Source organism: Atractosteus spatula, chromosome 19 (assembly GCF_055471065.1).
Source record: "Atractosteus spatula isolate fAtrSpa1 chromosome 19, fAtrSpa1.hap1, whole genome shotgun sequence".
In the NCBI taxonomy this organism is placed as follows: Eukaryota; Metazoa; Chordata; class Actinopteri; order Semionotiformes; family Lepisosteidae; genus Atractosteus; species Atractosteus spatula.
This window is the reverse complement of record NC_142724.1, coordinates 17,886,189-17,907,273: the sequence shown is the minus strand read 5'-3', so window position 1 is coordinate 17,907,273 and position 21,085 is coordinate 17,886,189. Positions and strand designations below refer to the sequence as shown.

General features: G+C 38.9%; 1 protein-coding gene across 1 annotated transcript in view; it reads right to left on the bottom strand.

The window, feature by feature from the left end:
* The window catches only part of LOC148818160 (von Willebrand factor A domain-containing protein 7-like), a 130,567-nt gene that overhangs the window by 22,675 nt on the left and 86,807 nt on the right, over positions 1 to 21,085 (bottom strand). Inside the window, exons 9-10 of the mRNA XM_088937429.1 lie at positions 13,162 to 13,377; positions 12,141 to 12,276 (exon numbers count right to left, since the gene is read on the bottom strand). Of these exons, the coding sequence (XP_088793555.1) occupies positions 12,141 to 12,276; positions 13,162 to 13,377 (352 nt within the window). The remainder of the gene's footprint in view (positions 1 to 12,140; positions 12,277 to 13,161; positions 13,378 to 21,085) is intronic.

Sequence of the window (21,085 nt, the reverse complement as noted above, 5' to 3'; positions counted from 1 at the left end):
TATAATGTCAAGATGGAGAGGTGCATGTGCACATCTTCCAGTAAAGGAAGTACCATTCCTTTTACATGAGGTTAAAAATAAGTTAAATGTATACAGGGTTGGTGTTTTTCTTTCTGTTTACAATATTCTTTAAAAGAAAGAAGGAATTCCCATGTTAGGGAAATTAGTTTATCTGGGTTGAAATGCAGCTCCATAATTTTGTAACAGTGGTACAGTCCAAAGGGGCAGGGCTATATGGTACCTATTTAGGAAGGGGAGAGAGATCTAACTGGGCTTAGTCTTGCTATCGCTATAGTGTGGAGCTGATAGGACCTAAGTGTGGTAGAACTCCTGATCTCTTTCTTAGAGAAAGGGTTTGTTTTTTTGTGTGTGTACTAGTTCAATTTTGTTGTTTTTTTTTTGTTTTACTATATATATAATTGTTTGTGGGAAGCATTGTCATAATATACCATCATCTTTGCACCTAAGTGCAATTGTGGCTGAGCCATCATTCTGTTTTAAAAAGGACTCACTTGGGCACCCCTCCTGCCCTCCCGGTGACACCACCCCCAGCCTATTAGATCCCATTTCAGTCCTGTTTCACTTCTCTCTGCTCTGTTGTCCTTAATCTAATAAATGAATCCTTGAGCACTGGTGTTGTACCAACGGTCCTCAAAACTGCATCTATTATCCTTCTGCCAAAAAACAAACAAAAATGGCTCTGGACAATCTAAACAATTTTCACCACATTTTCAACTTACCCTTTCTTGCAGAAATTCTAGAATGTGCTGTTACATGTCAATTAAATAACCATCTCATTGTTAATGAGTTCCAGAGCTTCAGTGTGATACCATGGTTAACAACATCGAAAGCAGCACTGAGATCAAGAAGAATAAGGATACAGAGAGGACTACAATCAGAAGCAATTAGAAGATTGTAAGTGACTTTAACCAGGCAGTTTTTGTGCTGTGAAGCTGTTGGAAAACCAGATTGGAGTGGTTTGAAGAGGATTACACCTTACTGTAACTGGCCCCCAGAGCCTGTTTCCGCCTGGAATTTTCACCCCTTAAACATGTTGTTATATCTCTGCAGCAGAATATAGCAGAGGCCTGGTTCAAGTCTTAAATTGAAGCAAACCCCCTTGACATTAAGTATAAATAATCACATTTCTTTTATCTCTTAATGTGTCCATTCAGCAGACAAAAATCTACAGAAAAAAACAGCAGGCAAAATTTGTTTCCTGTCTTCAAAGATAAATAGATGAAAATGCCCTAGTCTACTAGCTTGGATAAAAATTTGGGAAATTTGTGAAGACTGGACCTGGAATGAAATCCCCCCCCCCCCCCAAATTCTAAATATTATTGAAAGTCAATAAAGGTGCTATATCTAGGTAATAAAAGCAGCACAAAAAACTACTTTTAATTACACAAACTGGTACAACACCTGGTTAGTGTCAACATTTCCAGTTTCAAATCAAGGGGACATTTGCTGAGATTCAGTGATCAAAGCAATCATACAGTTACTTTAGTTAATCAAATCATAAATTGTCATCAAAAATCTAGGAAGGCAGCATAAAAAAGGCAGGTACAGAATGGAGGGGCAGAAAGACACAGAGAAGGACAGGAGAGGAAGACAGAAGGTGTATCATCCAAAAAGACCAGACTGGAGTGAAGTATTGAACCTTGTTAAGAGACAATACAACTATAGTGGATATTTTAAAACTGTGAAGGACTTGCTGCTGAAGAAGTGAAGTATTATAAATGTTGGTAAACACAGGAGGTAGTTGATCAGCAAAATAGCTGAGGGCTGCAGCTGACAAATTGTCTGGGCCTGTGGCTTTTCTTTTATTTTGTTTTTTGAAGAGTGCTCTTACTTCGTCCATATGGATGGAGAATGGGGGAGGCAAAGGGGTAGAAGGCAATGAGGAGGCCTTCACGTCAGATTTTTCAAAGTGAGCATAAAACTGGTTGAGTTTATCTGGGAGACTGGGTCTGTAAAGATATTGGTAGAGTGTGATCCTTACGGGTTGCTGTACTGCACAGATGTAAATATTGTGTGTATATATAGAGAGTAATAGATTGAGGGGCAGTTGGTAATGCATCTACTGAGTTAGTGTTGTAAGAGTTAAAGAGCACTGTGTTAATAAAGTGCATGTTCATCATTCAAAAACCTGTGTGGTTAATGACTGCCGATAAGAACACAAATAAAGAATATAACAGGGTCTTCATCTGGTAAGGTGATTGAGTTTATTTCCCTGTAGTTGGTAATTTCCTGAATTTTCCTCCAAACTGTTCCTGAGTTGTTATTGTTACCCAGGACTATACAGATGCAGCCATTCAAAATGGGTGAGGTATTTCGCGGCATACCCCGGTGGGCGTGTCGCAGTATCACGCGGTATGACGCAGTTAACGTGGTGTCACGTGGTTAACTATCCGGCGTCGCCTTGTAAAACCGCCAGGGGGAGCTTAACCTCTCATGTACAGCATTTGAGCCTTTAATTTTGAACTGTGTATTACAGAATGTTAATCATCAGTCATTAAAATGTTGGTATATTTTATGAAAGCAAGATTGCTCAGTTGGACAAAAGTACACAACCTACCTTTATCAGAAATATTTATGCATCAAAGCCTTTACTGAAGATATTACTAATAGTATTAATAATGGTGACTTTGGACAAGCTGTATACTCAAAGTATAATTTCTTTAGCACATTTGTACAAGCACTTGGAATCTGTCCAAGCCATACTTTGTCAGGCATTTTGTTTTACTTCAACGGGCATAAAAACGTCCTTGCTTTTAACAGGGCGTTTCATAATTTCTAGCTACGAAAATGATTTAAAATGCGACACCTATCATTCAACTAGAGCTTAAAATATCACAAGGAAAAATACACACCGGTATTCCATTTCTCCCTAAACATTGTAAGCTTCGAAGTCTTTAACTAACGTGATACCGGAGTCAACAAGCATACTTTTAGAATTTGATTGAAAGGGAATATAATATGGAATCGCGTATCTCAAGAAATTAATTACGGTATGATTATATCCGTGTACTGCGGCAGGGCTGTGTAGGGCTGTTTCGCCTGCCTGTTCATGCGAGCTGTCTTGTAGCCTACTGGTCTAGGTGTGTGACTACCAACTGGCAGGTTGTGTGTTCAAATCCAGCTGGTGCTGGACCTTCCAGTTTTATTTATTTATTTTTTAATCACGTAACATAAACATATTACCGTATGCAAACTGTACTGTATACAATATGTATATGTATATTTAATGTCTTAACTGTGCCTGTTTAAGTATTGAATATTCATATCTATTTTTACCACTGAAGGGAAATCTTAACATAAACATACAGTATATGGCTGGTCTCGGTACTTTAAAGAAAAAAATACACACCAGTATTCCATTTCTCCCTAAACATTGTAAGCTTCGAAGTCTTTAACTAACGTGATACCGGAGTCAACAAGCATACTTTTAGAATTTGATTAAAAGGGAATATAATATGGAATCGCGTATCTCAAGAAATTAATAACGATATAATTATATTCATGTTGCAAAAGAACTGCAACGGACATAAAAACTCCCTTGCTTTTAACAGAGCGTTCCATAATTTCTAACTACGAAAATGCCAGGTGAAAGGATTTGTAAACATATTTTGTTAAAGCAAGTCAGTTTTTTCTGCAACACATAAAATACATTTTTCCAAGAAAGTTTAGCCTTTGTCACTAATGAAACCACTAAATAAAGACATAAATATAGAAATCTTAAGATTTGTTTTATTTAATGTTGGTAGCAGGATGAACTGTCAGAGTGTATATTTTGTCGCAAAGTTGCTGCAAGATGTTAACAGTGAAAAAGGTATTTAGAAATGAGTTATTTCAAGATGAAAAAGAAAACATACACGAAACATGGTTTCATTACGACCAGAATCGGTCTTGAGATATTTTTAACTTGATTTACAGTATTTGAGAGGTATGTCTTAACACCGATACTACAGTGCTTAAGTCCTGCTCACGTATATGTTTCTAGGTTTATATTATGCATTTCATACGGTCAAATTACTTTTGAGCAACTAATAAGAAGCGCGAAACGGTATGCGTTTTACTTTCGTTTTGTGCTGGGACCCGTGGATTGATTAGAGATATCAAGTACATACAAGTCATTTTTTAAATGTTGTAGTTCGTCTTGAAAAAATGTTACGAGTACATCATCTATCAACAATCACACAGGTTCTGTTTCCATATTGCGGATTTTGGTTAGGTATTATCAAATCCAGTGGCGCTGTTAGTTTACTGAGTCCCATGTCACATGGTCTGTGATTGAAACCTGTAAAACCGGTTTAATTCGTCACAGCCAGCACTCTTCAGGTGTGAGGGTCTTCTGCTCAGAATGAAACGCTAAAATGTTTGTGTATGTTCTAATGGTAGTGGGGGCAGGGTGTGTGGGAACAGGTTTGGTTGAAATTGCATTGGAGATCTATGTTCTTCACACCTGAAACATTTTCTCTGAAAGCATTTTCTTCGCAGTTTAACCGATCTTGTTACAGCATGTTACAGTTTACTATTATTAACCATATTAATTTTAAGTGCTTAATGTAAAATCTTGTAAAAATATATTTTCATTGTTCAAATATACATTAAGTCTGACTATCATATAATAAGTTAAATACAAAACTAAAGAAAAAATAGGGTTAAATATAATTCAAAATATTTTGCTAACAATGTTAACTGTTTATGAATAATAAAATGTATTAACTAAGGAGTAGGATGGCACAGTTGTTAGTATGTTTTTTGTTTTGTTTCTTTTTCATAAATACAACAGTAGTACCTGATGTCTCAGTGGTTTTCAAAATTAAATTATGCATGCAAACCTGTGAACTAGAAAGATAACTAAGATATCCATCCATTATATTCCATAATATCCATGAAATATATGGCGCTGAAATACAGTATGTGTGACGCAGTGGTGGCCTGACACGGTGAGGTGCCCTGGCAGCTGTGTGATGCAGTGGTGGTCGGGTATGTAGAGGTGCACTGGCAGCTGTGTGTTGTGACGCAGTGGTGGCCTGGCACGGTGAGGTGCGCTGGCAGCTGTGTGGTGTGACGCAGTGGTGGCCTGGCACGGTGAGGTGCGCTGGCAGCTGTGTGATGCAGTGGTGGTCGGGTATGTAGAGGTGCACGCAGCTGTGTGTTGTGACGCAGTGGTGGCCTGGCACGGTGAGGTGCGCTGGCAGCTGTGTGGTGTGACGCAGTGGTGGCCTGGTACAGTGAGGTGCGCTGGCAGCTGTGTGGTGTGACGCTGTGGTGGCCTGACACGGTGAGGTGCCCTGGCAGCTGTATGATGCAGTGGTGGCCTGGCACGGTGAGGTGCGCTTGCAGCTATGTGACGCAGTGGTGGCCTGGCACGGTGAGGTGCGCTGGCAGCTGTGTGATGCAGTGGTGGTCGGGTATGTAGAGGTGCACTGGCAGCTGTGTGTTGTGACGCAGTGGTGGCCTGGCACGGTGAGGTGCGCTGGCAGCTGTGTGGTTTGACGCAGTGGTGGCCTGGTACAGTGAGGTGCGCTGGCAGCTGTGTGGTGTGACGCTGTGGTGGCCTGGCACAGTTACATGCGCTGGCAGCTGTGTGGTGTGACGCAGTGATGGCCTGGCATGGTGAGGTGCGCTGGCATATAATGAATATAATCATGTGCATCCAACACACAGTTCAACGCTAGCAACTACACAAAATCTAAAATATGAGCTCTACTTGCCACTTACAATACCAACAGTACCAGCTAACTTTAGTAGTGACATTTTCATGGATCTTTTTAACAATAAAATTTACAACATCAGACTTCAGACACAATTAAACAGGCCTCAAAAAAGTCTGGTACAAACATTTTCAGCATGGTGAAACATGGTGAACATTTCCACCACTGCGTCACACCACACAGCTGCCAGCGCACCTCACCGTGCCAGGCCACCACTGCGTCACAACACACAGCTGCGTGCACCTCTACATACCCGACCACCACTGCATCACACAGCTGCCAGCGCACCTCACCGTGCCAGGCCACCACTGCGTCACACCACACAGCTGCCAGCGCACCTCACCGTGCCAGGCCACCACTGCGTCACAACACACAGTTGCCAGTGCACCTCTACATACCCGACCAACACTGCATCACACAGCTGCCAGCGCACCTCACCGTGCCAGGCCACCACTGCGTCACAACACACAGCTGCCAGTGCACCTCTACATACCCGACCACCACTGCATCACACAGCTGCCAGGGCACCTCACCGTGTCAGGCCACCACTGCGTCACACATACTGTATTTCAGCGCCATATATTTCATGGATATTATGGAATATAATGGATGGATATCTTAGTTATCTTTCTAGTTCACAGGTTTGCATGCATAATTTAATTTTGAAAACCACTGAGACATCAGGTACTACTGTTGTATTTATGAAAAAGAAACAAAACAAAAAACATACTAACAACTGTGCCATCCTACTCCTTAGTTAATACATTTTATTATTCATAAACAGTTAACATTGTTAGCAAAATATTTTGAATTATATTTAACCCTATTTTTTCTTTAGTTTTGTATTTAACTTATTATATGATAGTCAGACTTAATGTATATTTGAACAATGAAAATATATTTTTACAAGATTTTACATTAAGCACTTAAAATTAATATGGTTAATAATAGTAAACTGTAACATGCTGTAACAAGATCGGTTAAACTGCGAAGAAAATGCTTTCAGAGAAAATGTTTCAGGTGTGAAGAACATAGATCTCCAATGCAATTTCAACCAAACCTGTTCCCACACACCCTGCCCCCACTACCATTAGAACATACACAAACATTTTAGCGTTTCATTCTGAGCAGAAGACCCTCACACCTGAAGAGTGCTGGCTGTGACGAATTAAACCGGTTTTACAGGTTTCAATCACAGACCATGTGACATGGGACTCAGTAAACTAACAGCGCCACTGGATTTGATAATACCTAACCAAAATCCGCAATATGGAAACAGAACCTGTGTGATTGTTGATAGATGATGTACTCGTAACATTTTTTCAAGACGAACTACAACATTTAAAAAATGACTTGTATGTACTTGATATCTCTAATCAATCCACGGGTCCCAGCACAAAACGAAAGTAAAACGCATACCGTTTCGCGCTTCTTATTAGTTGCTCAAAAGTAATTTGACCGTATGAAATGCATAATATAAACCTAGAAACATATACGTGAGCAGGACTTAAGCACTGTAGTATCGGTGTTAAGACATACCTCTCAAATACTGTAAATCAAGTTAAAAATATCTCAAGACCGATTCTGGTCGTAATGAAACCATGTTTCGTGTATGTTTTCTTTTTCATCTTGAAATAACTCATTTCTAAATACCTTTTTCACTGTTAACATCTTGCAGCAACTTTGCGACAAAATATACACTCTGACAGTTCATCCTGCTACCAACATTAAATAAAACAAATCTTAAGATTTCTATATTTATGTCTTTATTTAGTGGTTTCATTAGTGACAAAGGCTAAACTTTCTTGGAAAAATGTATTTTATGTGTTGCAGAAAAAACTGACTTGCTTTAACAAAATATGTTTACAAATCCTTTCACCTGGCATTTTCGTAGTTAGAAATTATGGAACGCTCTGTTAAAAGCAAGGGAGTTTTTATGTCCGTTGCAGTTCTTTTGCAACATGAATATAATTATATCGTTATTAATTTCTTGAGATACGCGATTCCATATTATATTCCCTTTTAATCAAATTCTAAAAGTATGCTTGTTGACTCCGGTATCACGTTAGTTAAAGACTTCGAAGCTTACAATGTTTAGGGAGAAATGGAATACTGGTGTGTATTTTTTTCTTTAAAGTACCGAGACCAGCCATATACTGTATGTTTATGTTAAGATTTCCCTTCAGTGGTAAAATTAGATATGAATATTCAATACTTAAACGGGCACAGTTAAGACATTAAATATACATATACATATTGTATACAGTACAGTTTGCATACGGTAATATGTTTATGTTACGTGATTAAAAAATAAATAAATAAAACTGGAAGGTCCAGCACCAGCTGGATTTGAACACACAACCTGCCAGTTGGTAGTCACGCACCTAGACCAGTAAGCTACAAGACAGCTCGCATGAACAGGCAGGCGAAACAGCCCTACACAGCCCTGCCGCAGTACACGGATATAATCATACCGTTATTAATTTCTTGAGATACGCGATTCCATATTATATTCCCTTTTAATCAAATTCTAAAAGTATGCTTGTTGACTCCGGTATCACGTTAGTTAAAGACTTCGAAGCTTACAATGTTTAGGGAGAAATGGAATACTGGTGTGTATTTTTTTCTTTAAAGTACCAAGACCAGCTATATACTGTATGTTTACGTTCCAAAATTAATATCGTTTATGGCCTTCACACGCGTTACAGTATGCTCCTATTCTTTTTATGCTCAGCTACTAAGATTTCCCTTCAGTGGTAAAATTCAATATCTACAACGGGCACAGTAAAGACATTTACAGTAAGTCTTTCTACGACAGACCAACGGACCACGAGTGCCCCTGTCGGTCAACCAATCACGCACCGCGGTACCCCGTGTCATCTTACCTGCGGTACGTGTCTGTACCGCTCACTTTGAATGGCTGCATCTGTAACTGTGCAGTCTGGATTGGACCTTTCCACAGCAGCAATATGTTGTGCTAGTTCACATACGGCTCTACTAGCATTTGTTTGAGGTTGAATGTAAACGCCAGTTAGCACGATTGATTCCAGTTAGCACGATAGTTCCAATTGGTTAGTATAAGAAGCAGATATAAGAAGCAGAAGGTTGTCAATTTTATTCCTTAGAAAGCGGACATTTGATAGTAGCAGTGCAGGCAAAGAGGGTCGGTACGGACACTTCCTGAACCTGGATAGCGCTCCAGCAAGCCTGCTAACTGTTCTGTGCTCCAATGTAGCCCCAGCAACAGGTAATAAGAGGCCTGGAATGTTGTTTGTTATTAGTTCTTTGGGAAAGGAGAAGGTGTTTAATTCGTTACCTTTTAATGCTTCTCTGATGGATAGCAATTCCATGCGATCATATTTCAGAATGCATAATATCTTCCTAACGAATAACAAGGACAAAAGAGCAAAACAAAGATACAAATTACGTACAGAGGCCGCCATTTTTCCTGCCGCCGTTTCATCGCATTTCATTACTCTTTTAACCAAAGCTGAATCTAATTCTACCTACAACGTGAGTATTTTGTTGGCAAAACATTTTCAATTTGGTGGTTATTTGGGGGTAATTTACATATTGATTAACCCACTCAGCCTGTTGTTGATTTTCACCATTGTGGTAACTCCCTTGTATATTATATATTATATATTTATTATATATTATTTCTTTTCAGTGTAATGGAAAGACAGTTCTGATGAATAAACTAATAAACCCACACTGGTAGTTTTAATTTAGCTTGTGACACTAAATAAATGAGGTAACAAACTACATTTCCCAGTATCCCACACAATCATTCAATCAGAGTGACACTTTGGTAGTTCAGTGGTATAATTCTCATCTGCCACACAAGAGGCCTGGGTCCGATTTCTGACCAATGCACAAGCTGTACTTTCTTTCACAAATTGCCCTTTTGAGATATTAAAGACTCTGTTATGCCCGAGTGGATCCGAGCTCTCAGCCCTCAGTCTCATCGGAGACCATTTGAATTCACACAAGGAGCTTAACCCTGCCTGGTGCTACACACACTAGCTCTCTCAGCCACCTGCCACCTGTTAACTTTAAAGTTTCCAGTCCTGTCCTGCTTCTCATCCTGCTGCTGGCAACCCTGTTCTATGTCACTTCATCCTCCAGACACTCATTAGAACGACTCCAGCTGTGCCTGTCTGCATCTCCAAGCAACTTTGGATCCTGTGTCTAATCAAATCTCTTCAGTTGCATCTATCTTCTTTGTATTTCCATTTCCATATCCACAATAAACCAGGCTGTTTCACGCAAACATTCCTCACCACACCACTGGCTGTCACTTGACTGGGGCAAAACAGTAATAACAAAGACAGCTACTGGGAAACATCGTGTCTCTTTGCCAAGTTTTCTCCTGAAAGAATACATCCAGGAAAATCTGAAATCGGGATTCATCTGGCTATCAATGTCTCCTGAAGGAGCTGGTTTCTTCTTTGTTCTGAAAGAATCGGTATAAATGTTGCTCATTCTTTCACTGCTGGAGAAGACCAGCCAAGCTTGCATTTTTACAAACTTGTCTGTGGAAGTGTACAACTTGGGCTGCATCCTAAGTACTGGGTGATGCTCTTCAGTCTGTGCAATGCCCTGGGCATTTTCCCGCATCTGATTCAGGGATTTCATATAGAAGTTTGTAGTGGTCTACTTGGACAAAATCTTGGTCTTCTTCAGGACCAAACAGGAATGGAATCATTCGATGAATCAAAATTGTAATTGGCTTTAATAATTAAATATAATTTTATTTAATTTAACGCAATAACTATTTTGTAGTCTTTTGTAAAAAATTAGATACAGGCTGTAGGGAAAAAAAGGAAACAAATGAAACTTCCTACAGGGAAGGTAAAGAAAACTACTTGACCACCAGACTACTTGACCACCAGACCTACAATCTTTGGGATACTTGGAAAGGGTAAGGGAATTTAAAGATGTCCTTAAACAGACATCACAATTGATATTTTTACATGTATTACTGATAATATCTTAAATATAAATATATTTTTCAATTAAAATCTAAAATGTCAAATATATCAATCTTTTTTTATTAAATCAGAGGTAGTAAACTGGGTGAAAACACTAGCAGAATCTCCTGATATGATGGCACTCCTTCAAAGATAGTGTTTTGAAAGATGTGAAATCAACTACACAGCAAGAGCTCATTAAAGCATTTCTTTTTAGCTCCACCTACCAGCTACAAATATATTTTATTGATATTAATACATTAATATCATAAATAACATTTGGGAATATTATTTTCCAGTTATTTTAATTTCCCATTACCCAAGTCAACATTAATATTATTAATATTCCATATTAAAGCAGCTTAAATGAATCTGCCTTCTCACTAACATCCAACGCACCACAGTTGCCACCTATTGACCTTTGGACAGTGAAGCACTAAATGCAGCATGCAGAAACATACCACAATTTACCTCACATTGCTTAAAACTAAGACAAGTCTTGACACACATTCTAGATTGTTCACAAAGGTCACAAAACTCCAAGACAGTGAATGAGGGAAATCCAAGGCCAGGGTCTAGAGGTGAACAAGAATCCAGAGCCAGAATGAGAGTCTAGAGTCAAGGTCCAGGAACACAATCCAATAGTCAAAGTCAAGAAACAGGCCAAAATCATAAAAAAAAACAGGTTAGGAGTCCAGGAAGAACAAGCAGACAAATCTCAGGACAAAGATAAGGCAAACGATAAACAGGGAAGTAAACAGGAGTAGAAGACAAATGCAGGAACAAGAGAAGAATGTAGCAAAGGCTAGATCTAGAGCTCAGAGTAATGACAACAATACTAAGCACTGTTTGAACCATGAGCAGGATTTAAGTAGGCTTTATGATGGGAGGAATGGTGAGTTAGGGTCACCAAGTCATACTGAGGGTATGCACTAGGCAAGCAAGGATTAGTTACTGACATTTGCTTGCTCTGGACCTCTGCTGCACAGTTAGAGCAGGCACTATAGGTTGGGGTGCCCTCTGGTGGCAAGATGGTGGAACCATAACATTATTTAAACTAAGCAGGTGTGAGCCTGGTCAGTACCTGGATTGAAAATTTCCCAGGAAAGCTAAGGCTGCTGCTGGAAGGGGTGTTAGTGGGACTAGAAGGAAGCCCTCATCTTATGGTCTGTACTAATGCCCGAGTGACAGGGAAACTGTAGTGAAAAATTGTGTGGTCCTTTGAATGAGATGTAAAACCAAGGTCCTGACTCTCCATGGTCATAAAATATTCTCAGCTACTTTCTCAAAAAGAGTAGATGTCTTATCCTGGTCCTGGTCAAATTTCTCCCTGGCCTAGCCTTTACCAATCATGGCCTCTTAATAATCCCCATCTTTGTAGAGATCAGAATTTAGCTGGTGCCTTTTGTACAGGGCAGAGATGAAATGCTAGTTTTATTTTTACCTGCAGGGCTGTGCAGTTTGAAGTTGAGGAAGCTTCCTGTGATGTAGAGAGTGAGGTTACTGACCGAGGGGTCAACATAGAATGAAAATACTTCCTCTGTTTTTCCTGGATCACTCACAGACTGGAACAGTGTCACCTAGAATCAAAGAGCAATAAATGTTTAAGTGGATGAATACCATAAAATGAAAATGACCAAAATTTGATATCAGTTAACCATTTCACTAGAAAGCATACACATCTCAGGAGACGTATAATTTGTACTTACATTAAAGTAAACAAGCAAGGAAAGCTTTGTTTATCTTTATTACAGCTAATCAGTGTGACATAGCTCTAGACACACAAAACTTAAAAAAGTAATAAAAATGACTGTCCTTAGCAGTTACCACTTGCACTACTTATATGTGTGGACTTTGATTCTCACCAGTGTCTGCTTGCACTTGTCTTTTTTTGTTTTCCACTTCTGCCCTCTGACTCTGCACTCTAATTCCCCTAGCAAAACTAGCTCTCTGCTCCACACAGGCAACAGGCACTCTACTCAATTCCCTAATATTCACATATTCCCCAGTATATAAGGAGGAATGAATGTACTAAATATCTGCATTTGTTCTTGAGACTGATGTTATGTTTCCACATCTTATTACTTTTCCAATTATTCTCTTCATGTGCAACACATTTTTATAATAGGACAGTCACAATAACATTGATCTTGACACCATGTATTAATGTAAGTTGAGAAAAATCTGAATGGGCTTTCTTTTGGATCTTACTGGTAATAATCACTAATCCAAAAAATCAGCACAGAGAAGAAATATCCCTGTAGATAAACTTCCTAAAGACAAAAATAATCCATTCATTAAATACTTCAAGAAAAAGCAGAAAAATAAGGAACAAACATTTTGGAACATAAGTATACTATCAGCACACACAACGACAGTCAGGACTATGAGACTAAGGTACTGTATATAGAAAACAAATTGCAAATTTTAATCAACTGAGATCCAACACTGAAAGCATGTTTTACCATAGCAGCACTGGAGGAAATGATAGCAGAGGCCTCTGACATCCGACCGTGAACTTTGCTGACGCGTACTGCCTGCCCCCCTGATGTCTGTGCCAGGTCCTGGTACAGCAGGGCTGCATCTTGAGAGGTTCGACCAGCAATCAGCTGCCTGTGTTCCTGACCACTGCTGCTCCTCTGTCGCCGCCGAGACAGGCTGGCTGTGAGCAAGAAGCTGACCTGGAGTGTAAAGCAGAGAGAGGGTTGGGGATAGTAATAACAGCAGAGGGTTATTATAGAACCCCAAGTAAACTAGAAACCTAATCTCATTGATAACTATTAATTTAAAATTCTTTAAGTTAAATATCTAGAACATTTTATATAAGTGTAAGGAGTTATTATGTTTATTATAGAGTACAATGTAATGGTTATTAATTGCTCTGTTGTTTATTCCATGATTTTCATGTGGAGTTCAAGCAAGTCTACATTTGTCACTCCTTTGAAAAAAAAATACTATAATACTGCAACTGCAAAAGTTGGTGTTATTTTGAAGTAATACTATTTGTTTCACACATTGTTTTCATCAACATTTCTCAATCTATCGATTACTCTTTAAAGAGAAAAGGGTAGTCTGGACTACCAACCAACACAGCTGAATTAAAGGAAAATTAGATTCGTTTTCAATATCTTTGTTTCATACTGGATACAAATACATTTTATTAATGAGATGGAGTGGGTATCCAAATAAAGCCTACACCCTCTGTTTTAAAGGAAAAAAAAGAGAGTGGGGGTACAAAGAACCCAAGAGAGAAGTAAAATGCATCAGATAATTAGTTGTACATTGCTAAATACAAAGAGTATTAGAAACAAAATGCAAAAGAATGAAGCAACTGCATTTAGTAGGTGATTACAATGTAACTGAAATCTCTAAAAAATAACAACATGATAGGGATTGCTATAGAATTAACTTATCATTCTGAAGAAATAAGGAAGATGGCAGAGACAGAATTTCTTACTGGAAATTCAGAGATGGAGTCATATTGATTTGGCATTTACGTATTTCTTGTATATGTCTTTGAATATGAGCATTAGGTTGTGCATACACCAAACATTAATTGCTACTGGTATCATGGCTTCAGGCTTTAAAACCACAAAATGTGAAATTTATGCAAGAGTGTGAATACTATTGCAAGACACTGATTATGATTAATACTTTAAATGTAAAAGCTTTATGAGTATACTGTTGACAACCAAATTCAGATAGTAATTAAAATGCACTCTTAAATAATGAAATCAAGGATGTAGATAGGAAAAAAGGTTTTAATATGAGATTTAAATTTGCCTCAAAAAAGATTAGGAAACCTCATAAGGGATTTCAGCACCCCAAAATAAAATGTAGACATGACCGTGACCTGCTTCCTGTACTCAGTTTGAAAGAGCACTTATATCATAAGGAATGACACTATCAGTCTTGTCTTTTAAATTTTTTAAAGAAAAACAGAATTGGGAGAGCTATTGGGGACCTGCTGAAATACCGCGGTATGACTTTATAATTGTATAGGAATTCCAAATATTTATTTTCAGGAAAGAACATATGAATTCTTAAAGCTTATTAAAAATGAAACCTATGAGAAATAAATGTAGTAAGATATGATGTAGGAAGATATGGAAGTGGGACACAGAGTACATCTTATAAATAGAAAACATTTCATTTCATGTGATTATTACAGCTAGGTAATTGCAAACCTAGCTGATAACTAGATAACTTTCATCCTGCATTAGTCTTTTTAAAATATTTTTTGCATTTACCCACTGTTCTTCCAGAGGGAAAGTATCATAAACAATCAAGGTCAGAGGGTAATCTTACTTTCAAGTACCCCACAAATGTGTGTGTTACTAGACAGTTGTTAGAAAAGAAATCCTCTACAGTATTGTATATCTTTTTTGGAGCAGCATGGTGGCGCAGTGGTTAGCAATGCTGCCTTGCAGCAGTTGGGACCTGGCTTCAATACTGGACCTGATGTGCTGTGTGGTGTTTGTATGTTCTCTCTGAGTTCACAAGGGTTCCCTCTGGGTGCTCAAGTTTCCTACCACAGTCCAAAAACATACTGTTAGACTAATGGGCTCTTGAGAAAACTGGCCCTGGCATCATTGTGTGCACATCTGTCTTTGTGTCTGTCTGCCATGTGATGGACCCCATCCAGCTTGTACTCTGCCTTGTGCCAGTTGCTTGCTGTGATAGGTTGAATTGAAACAAGTGGTTAGAAAATGGATAGATGGACCTGGAGTTTATTTTTGATACATCTGACTACTTTACCATCCTGGAAAGTTCAGATGCAATAAATCTCATTTACTCAGAACAAGAGTCATTTGTTAATAAGGCACCACCTGTAAAGTTTCACTGCCCAAAGACAATCGATAGGTGGTACTAGTGGTGTGTTAGATGTTAATGAAACAATTGCTTCATTTAATCTGTTTCCCTACTGTTTATCATCTTTAAATCCACATATTATTGAATATTAATATGGGATTTTGTAACTGAAGTGAAATTTTGGTATCTGACAATAAAAATAACAGAGGCATAACATCTCTCAAAGTCATAAACAATGTTTATTTAGGAATATAAATATATTATACATAAGTAGTTCAAGTAGATAGCTGCGTCAGCAAAGGTAGGCCGCAAAGGAATAGTGTTGTGTATTTAAATGTTGTGTTTTCTTCAGGACCCTCACACCTGAAAAAGGCTTCACGGCTGAAACATTGTGTTTTCTTTCTCCCTTTTTTTTCAGCATGGAATAAACCTATTACTTGTTCCTTAATGGTGTATATCAGAATTCTGATTATTATTTTGCAAAATTATGTTTTGCTTTATAGTGGAATGTTCTAGGGGGATGAGTTTAACCTAGAAAAGGAGCTCTTCAAGTTAGGAGGGGGAGATAGGAGAAAGTTGGTTGTGGGGTAGAATAGGAGCTGCCTACAACAATCTATTTTTTACACCAATTAATGTACAATAGCTTTGTGGGTTTTTTTCCTAGTTGTGTTTTTCACTTTGGGAACACAGTTCCTCTTAATAAACACCATTGCACGTCTTTGCAATTGTGGCTGTGCCATCGTTATTGTTACATTCCATCTACGCCTCTAAACTTTTCAAGGAGGAGACTGTGACATTTATGGTGGTAGCAGTGGGGTGGCAATCCACAGAGTGCTATGTTCCCAAAGAGGGAGGCCTGAACTGCGCTCTCAAAAATCCCGATCAAGGAAGAGATGGAGGCCTAGGATACTGTTGATTCAGATGGTTCAGAGGAGAACCCAAATAAGGAGGCAGGCAATGCCCTAAATGCAACCAGGAATGTTGGAGCAGATGGAGGAAACAAAACTGGTATCTTTTTTCCAAGATTTTTTGACAGGACATCAAAAGCGAGATGAAGGGTTTCTAAAGGAACTGTGTGACGTAAGGTCAGTGTTGTCTCTTGCACCTGCTGCAGACACAGCTAGTGATACTGGACCAAGCCCAAGACTACAGCTCCCCACTCCAGCTCCTCATCGGTCATGTGGAGCAAGCGCAACTGGACACTTCCATGGAAGGGAGTCACAGGGCTTCCTGTGTCTCCTTGTTCCTCTGCTTATGGGATAGGCCTTGGAAGCATACTCAGCAATGAATGAGGATGTATACAATGTCTACAACGACCTTAAGGATACTCTCTTGGCTAAATTTGATATTTCACCTGAGACTTATAGACAGCGATTGAGGGCTGTCACAACACCACCAGAAGAAATCCCAACTGAGACATACGACCATCTCAAAGGATTATACCGGCGCTGGATTCGTCCTGATCAAAAATCAAAAAAGGAAGAAATAGGAGAAGCAATTATTCTTGAGCAGCTGCTTCGAATCCTTCCTCATGACGTCAGGACCTGGGCCAAGGGACATGAATCGGAGGATGGGTTAACACCAACAAAATTAGCCCCATAGTACCTAGTACCTTAACGCACGATGAGGGGGGCCATCAAGACTCCAGCAGACTATACCCAGAGGATCTAAAAACACTAAAGATGGCCAGAACATTGTAAGTACCTCTGGGGGGGTCGGAGTCTGGAAGGCATCCAAAGGAGAAGAAAAGGACAATGCAGACTGTATGACAAGGGCTTTATATGTTTCTATTGTCAAAAGCCAGGGCACAAAGCATCAGTGTGTCCTTTGAGAAACCTAAAAGACATGGTGATCAGAAGCACTACCCCATGGCAGAACTGACAATGGTGGTAGAAGATCAAAAGTATTTGATGACAGTGGGTGTAGTGGAACATTTACCAGGTGGCATGACTTTAGGCAGAGATTTACCAGTGTTAAATGACTTTCTACAAAAAAATGCCAATGTAGAGAGTTTAACAAAATCAAGTTTCATTTCCAGTAGTCAAGAGGGCTCAAGCAAAAGCTGGTTTACAACCTCTGCCAAACTTGTGTGATAGTTTGTGTGAGGGAGGAACCAAAGGACCAAAACAGCTAGGTAGCCCTATACCTAAAGTAGATGGATCTGAGCTGAGTCCAGGGCAATGGGAAATCCCAAATGACATCAGGAAATTATGGAAGGAAGATCCATCTCTTGTTCCTTTATTTAAGAAAGCTTATGGGGATGAGATGAAAATGTGTGAAGGGGAGAAGTATATTGTAGAAGATGATGTGTTATATATTGCCAGGAAAACTGACAAGCACTTGGTCGTACCCAGTAGTTGTAAGTCAATGATTTTACACCTTGCACATACAATTCCATGGGCAGGACATTTAGTACATCAAAAAACATACTTGAGTATGAGCTCACGCTTTTAATGGCCAACACTACAAAGATGTGCAAACATATTGTCAAACATGCCCCAAGTGCCAGAAAATCAGTATATAGATCTAATCGAGCTCCTCTTCAACTGTTGCCAATAATTTCCACCCCATTTCAAATAATAGCTATGGATATAGTTGGACCTTTGGAGAAAAGTAGTACAGGATACCAATATATATTAGTTATCTATGCAACTCTATGCAACCTGTTTTCTTGAAGCATTTCCACTTCGCTCAATAACAACACCAATAGTTATCAGTGCATTTGTGCAACTATTTTCTAGGGTGGGAATTCCAAAAGAAATCCTGACTGATCAGGGAACTAACTTTACTTCCCGACTGATGAAACAACTCCATCAACAGTTAGGTATTACAGCGATAAAGACCAGTCCCTATTATCCACAGACAGGCGGACTTGTGGAAAGGTTCAGTCAGACTCTTAAGAACATGCTAAAGAAATTTGTGTCTGATACTGGAAAGGATTGGGATAGATGGTTACCTTTTCTTCTCTTTGCATATCGAGAGGTCCCACAAGCTTCAACCAGATTCTCTCCATTTGAGCTGCTATATGGAAGAGCTGTTCAAGAGCGGTTAGATTTGCTGGGAACCACCTGGGAGGCAACTTCACCTACAACATCTGGAGAGGGGATTGTGCAGTATGTACTGGCAATGAGAAACTGCCTGGAGAAATATCGAGAAGAGGCTAGAGAAAACCAAGCTAAGTTACAGCGTGCTCAAAAACTCTGGTATGACCAGCATGCTTGCCATCGTGAGTATAACCTAGGCATAGTGTCAGTATTGTAATCCATCCTCTTAAGGGCGGTCCGGCTCTTTCACATTTTAGTTGATAATGTGCACCTGTCTCCAATCCAGCCCCTTCTTAAGAGCCAGACGCTCACTCTATTCCACGCTCTGCATTGGAAGACAGATGCCTGGAGGCCTACCACCAAGTTGCCCTACACCAGCAGCTTGAGGGCATAGGCCTCCTACCAGCGTCCCAACCTAGCTGAGTCCGGGGCTCAGAGTGCCTGCTCCCATTATTCCAATTTTTAATCCATCTCCCTGCACCGGATCCGGTTTTTAACTTTGTCTTGTTTTGTCCTGGACAGATCACCCGGCTCTGGACTCTTGCTATACTCTAGCTTGGACTTGTTCACCTGGACAACGCCCCCCCACCGAGCACCTGTGCATTGTCGTCACACTCCCATGTTCGGCTACCAGCCCAGTTCCTCATGGTGTCTTTTACCCCCATCCAGATTCTGCCGTCTGCATAGGGTCCTGATTAACGCATTGTAACACACAGAAACAGGACTTGTGGCTCTGCAGTCCATAGCCTCTCATAAACTTGCAAATGCACTGAACCTTGCGACACTACAACCTTTTAACTGGATATTACACCTTTCTTAGTCTGTCTAGGGAGCATCTGTTACATCCCCAATACTGCTATAAACATTTTCACAAGACTGTGAATATATTGTTAATAATTGTAGAAATATATTAAATATAATTACCTAAAAAAGATTCTGATTTAAAAGGCCAGATTAAATCTAGGAATTACTTAGTAACCAGGAGATGTAGACACTGCCAGAAAGTAGTCCTATGGGGTCCATGGGAATTGGAGTTCCTAAACTAAAACTGCAATAGTGACCACTGAGAAAGTGTATTGCATCCCCAAGGTTTGTTTGAAAAGGTTTCAGATTTGTTTTGTATCTGTTGTAACTGTTCATACAATGGTGAATATTATTGTGGTTCTACTACCTTTATATATAATATTGCAATTTGTTATACATGTGTGTTGTACAAGAGATGTAGCTGTTGGGGTTACTCACAGGTTCAATCTTAATGTTCTCACATTGAAAAAAATATGCATGTGCTAGTGTTAGTGGTTTTACAATAAATCGAATAACGCATTTTTATTTATTCGTGGAATAGTTTGTCTTGCATATTGTAAAGTCACACTGTTATACAATATACTGCAATGCGGAAAAAAAGTCATACACAGGGCTTTTTTCTCCCAATCAGGATTTTTTAAATTGTTAAAGTGCTTTCTCACAACTTGCAGTGGGGGGTAAACAGCATGTAATTTAGTTCAAAACACATTCAAATCCACAGATATGCCAAAATAGTAGTGTGCATGTCACTGAACTGTAGTGTGATTGGTATACTGTATAAACATACTGTATATACAGTATGATTCTTTATGGTTTTAAAGCCACTAGAGTATAGTAGGTGTGAAATATATTTTTTTATAATAAAAATTTAAACTTTAAAATTGGTTCCTGTTTGCTTTTTTCTTTAATTAAAACAAAATATAGATTATTTAAATGCAGATGTAATCCTGAAAAATGCACATCACAACACATTCACAAGCTATAATAATAAACTATTTTTATATATCTAACAATTTTGTTATTGTATAATAACCCTACTTTTTGAAAATCAATTTAATATTTTACATACTGTAAGATGCAATATAAAATTAATAAAAGTCTAAAAACCATACAACTTAAATTCTATAATTGGATAAAGGATTGTCCCAAGAAACTAGGCATTGATTCAAAACCAGGCTTTTTCTGGCTTCCACACACCACATTAAGCATTCAACGGCGCCACCTTGTGGTTTTACAAAATAATGCAGTCCCTCAACAGAATATTTTTTAAAAAGTGTGGTGTGGTGTTTAAACCACAATCTGCTGCATTATTTGATGTGCATTCTGAATGGCTGGATCTGTATGTGGTTTGAATTGTGCTAGATAGTATGATAGTTGTCTTGATATTTTGCACAAAAGGAAACAGAAATTGCCATTACACAGCAGATCTATTTCAGACACCATGTTGTCTCTACACAATAGTCTTGTTAATAAATACTGTTTCTATGAACAAGTAAAGGTTTTTTCCATATTGGAAAGAGAAAAAAGAAACAAAACATTTCAGCTATGGAGCCTTCTTTGGGTGTACTTCAAGTAGCTACATGGAGTTCTACTTCATGTAGCTACTTGAACTACTGTTTATATGGTCAATTCCTCTTCTACAAAGAATAAGACATTGGAGCTTATTGATTATCTTACAATGTACTTCAAAGTTAATCATTCTAGATAAGCAGAAAGAAATGAGAGTTTA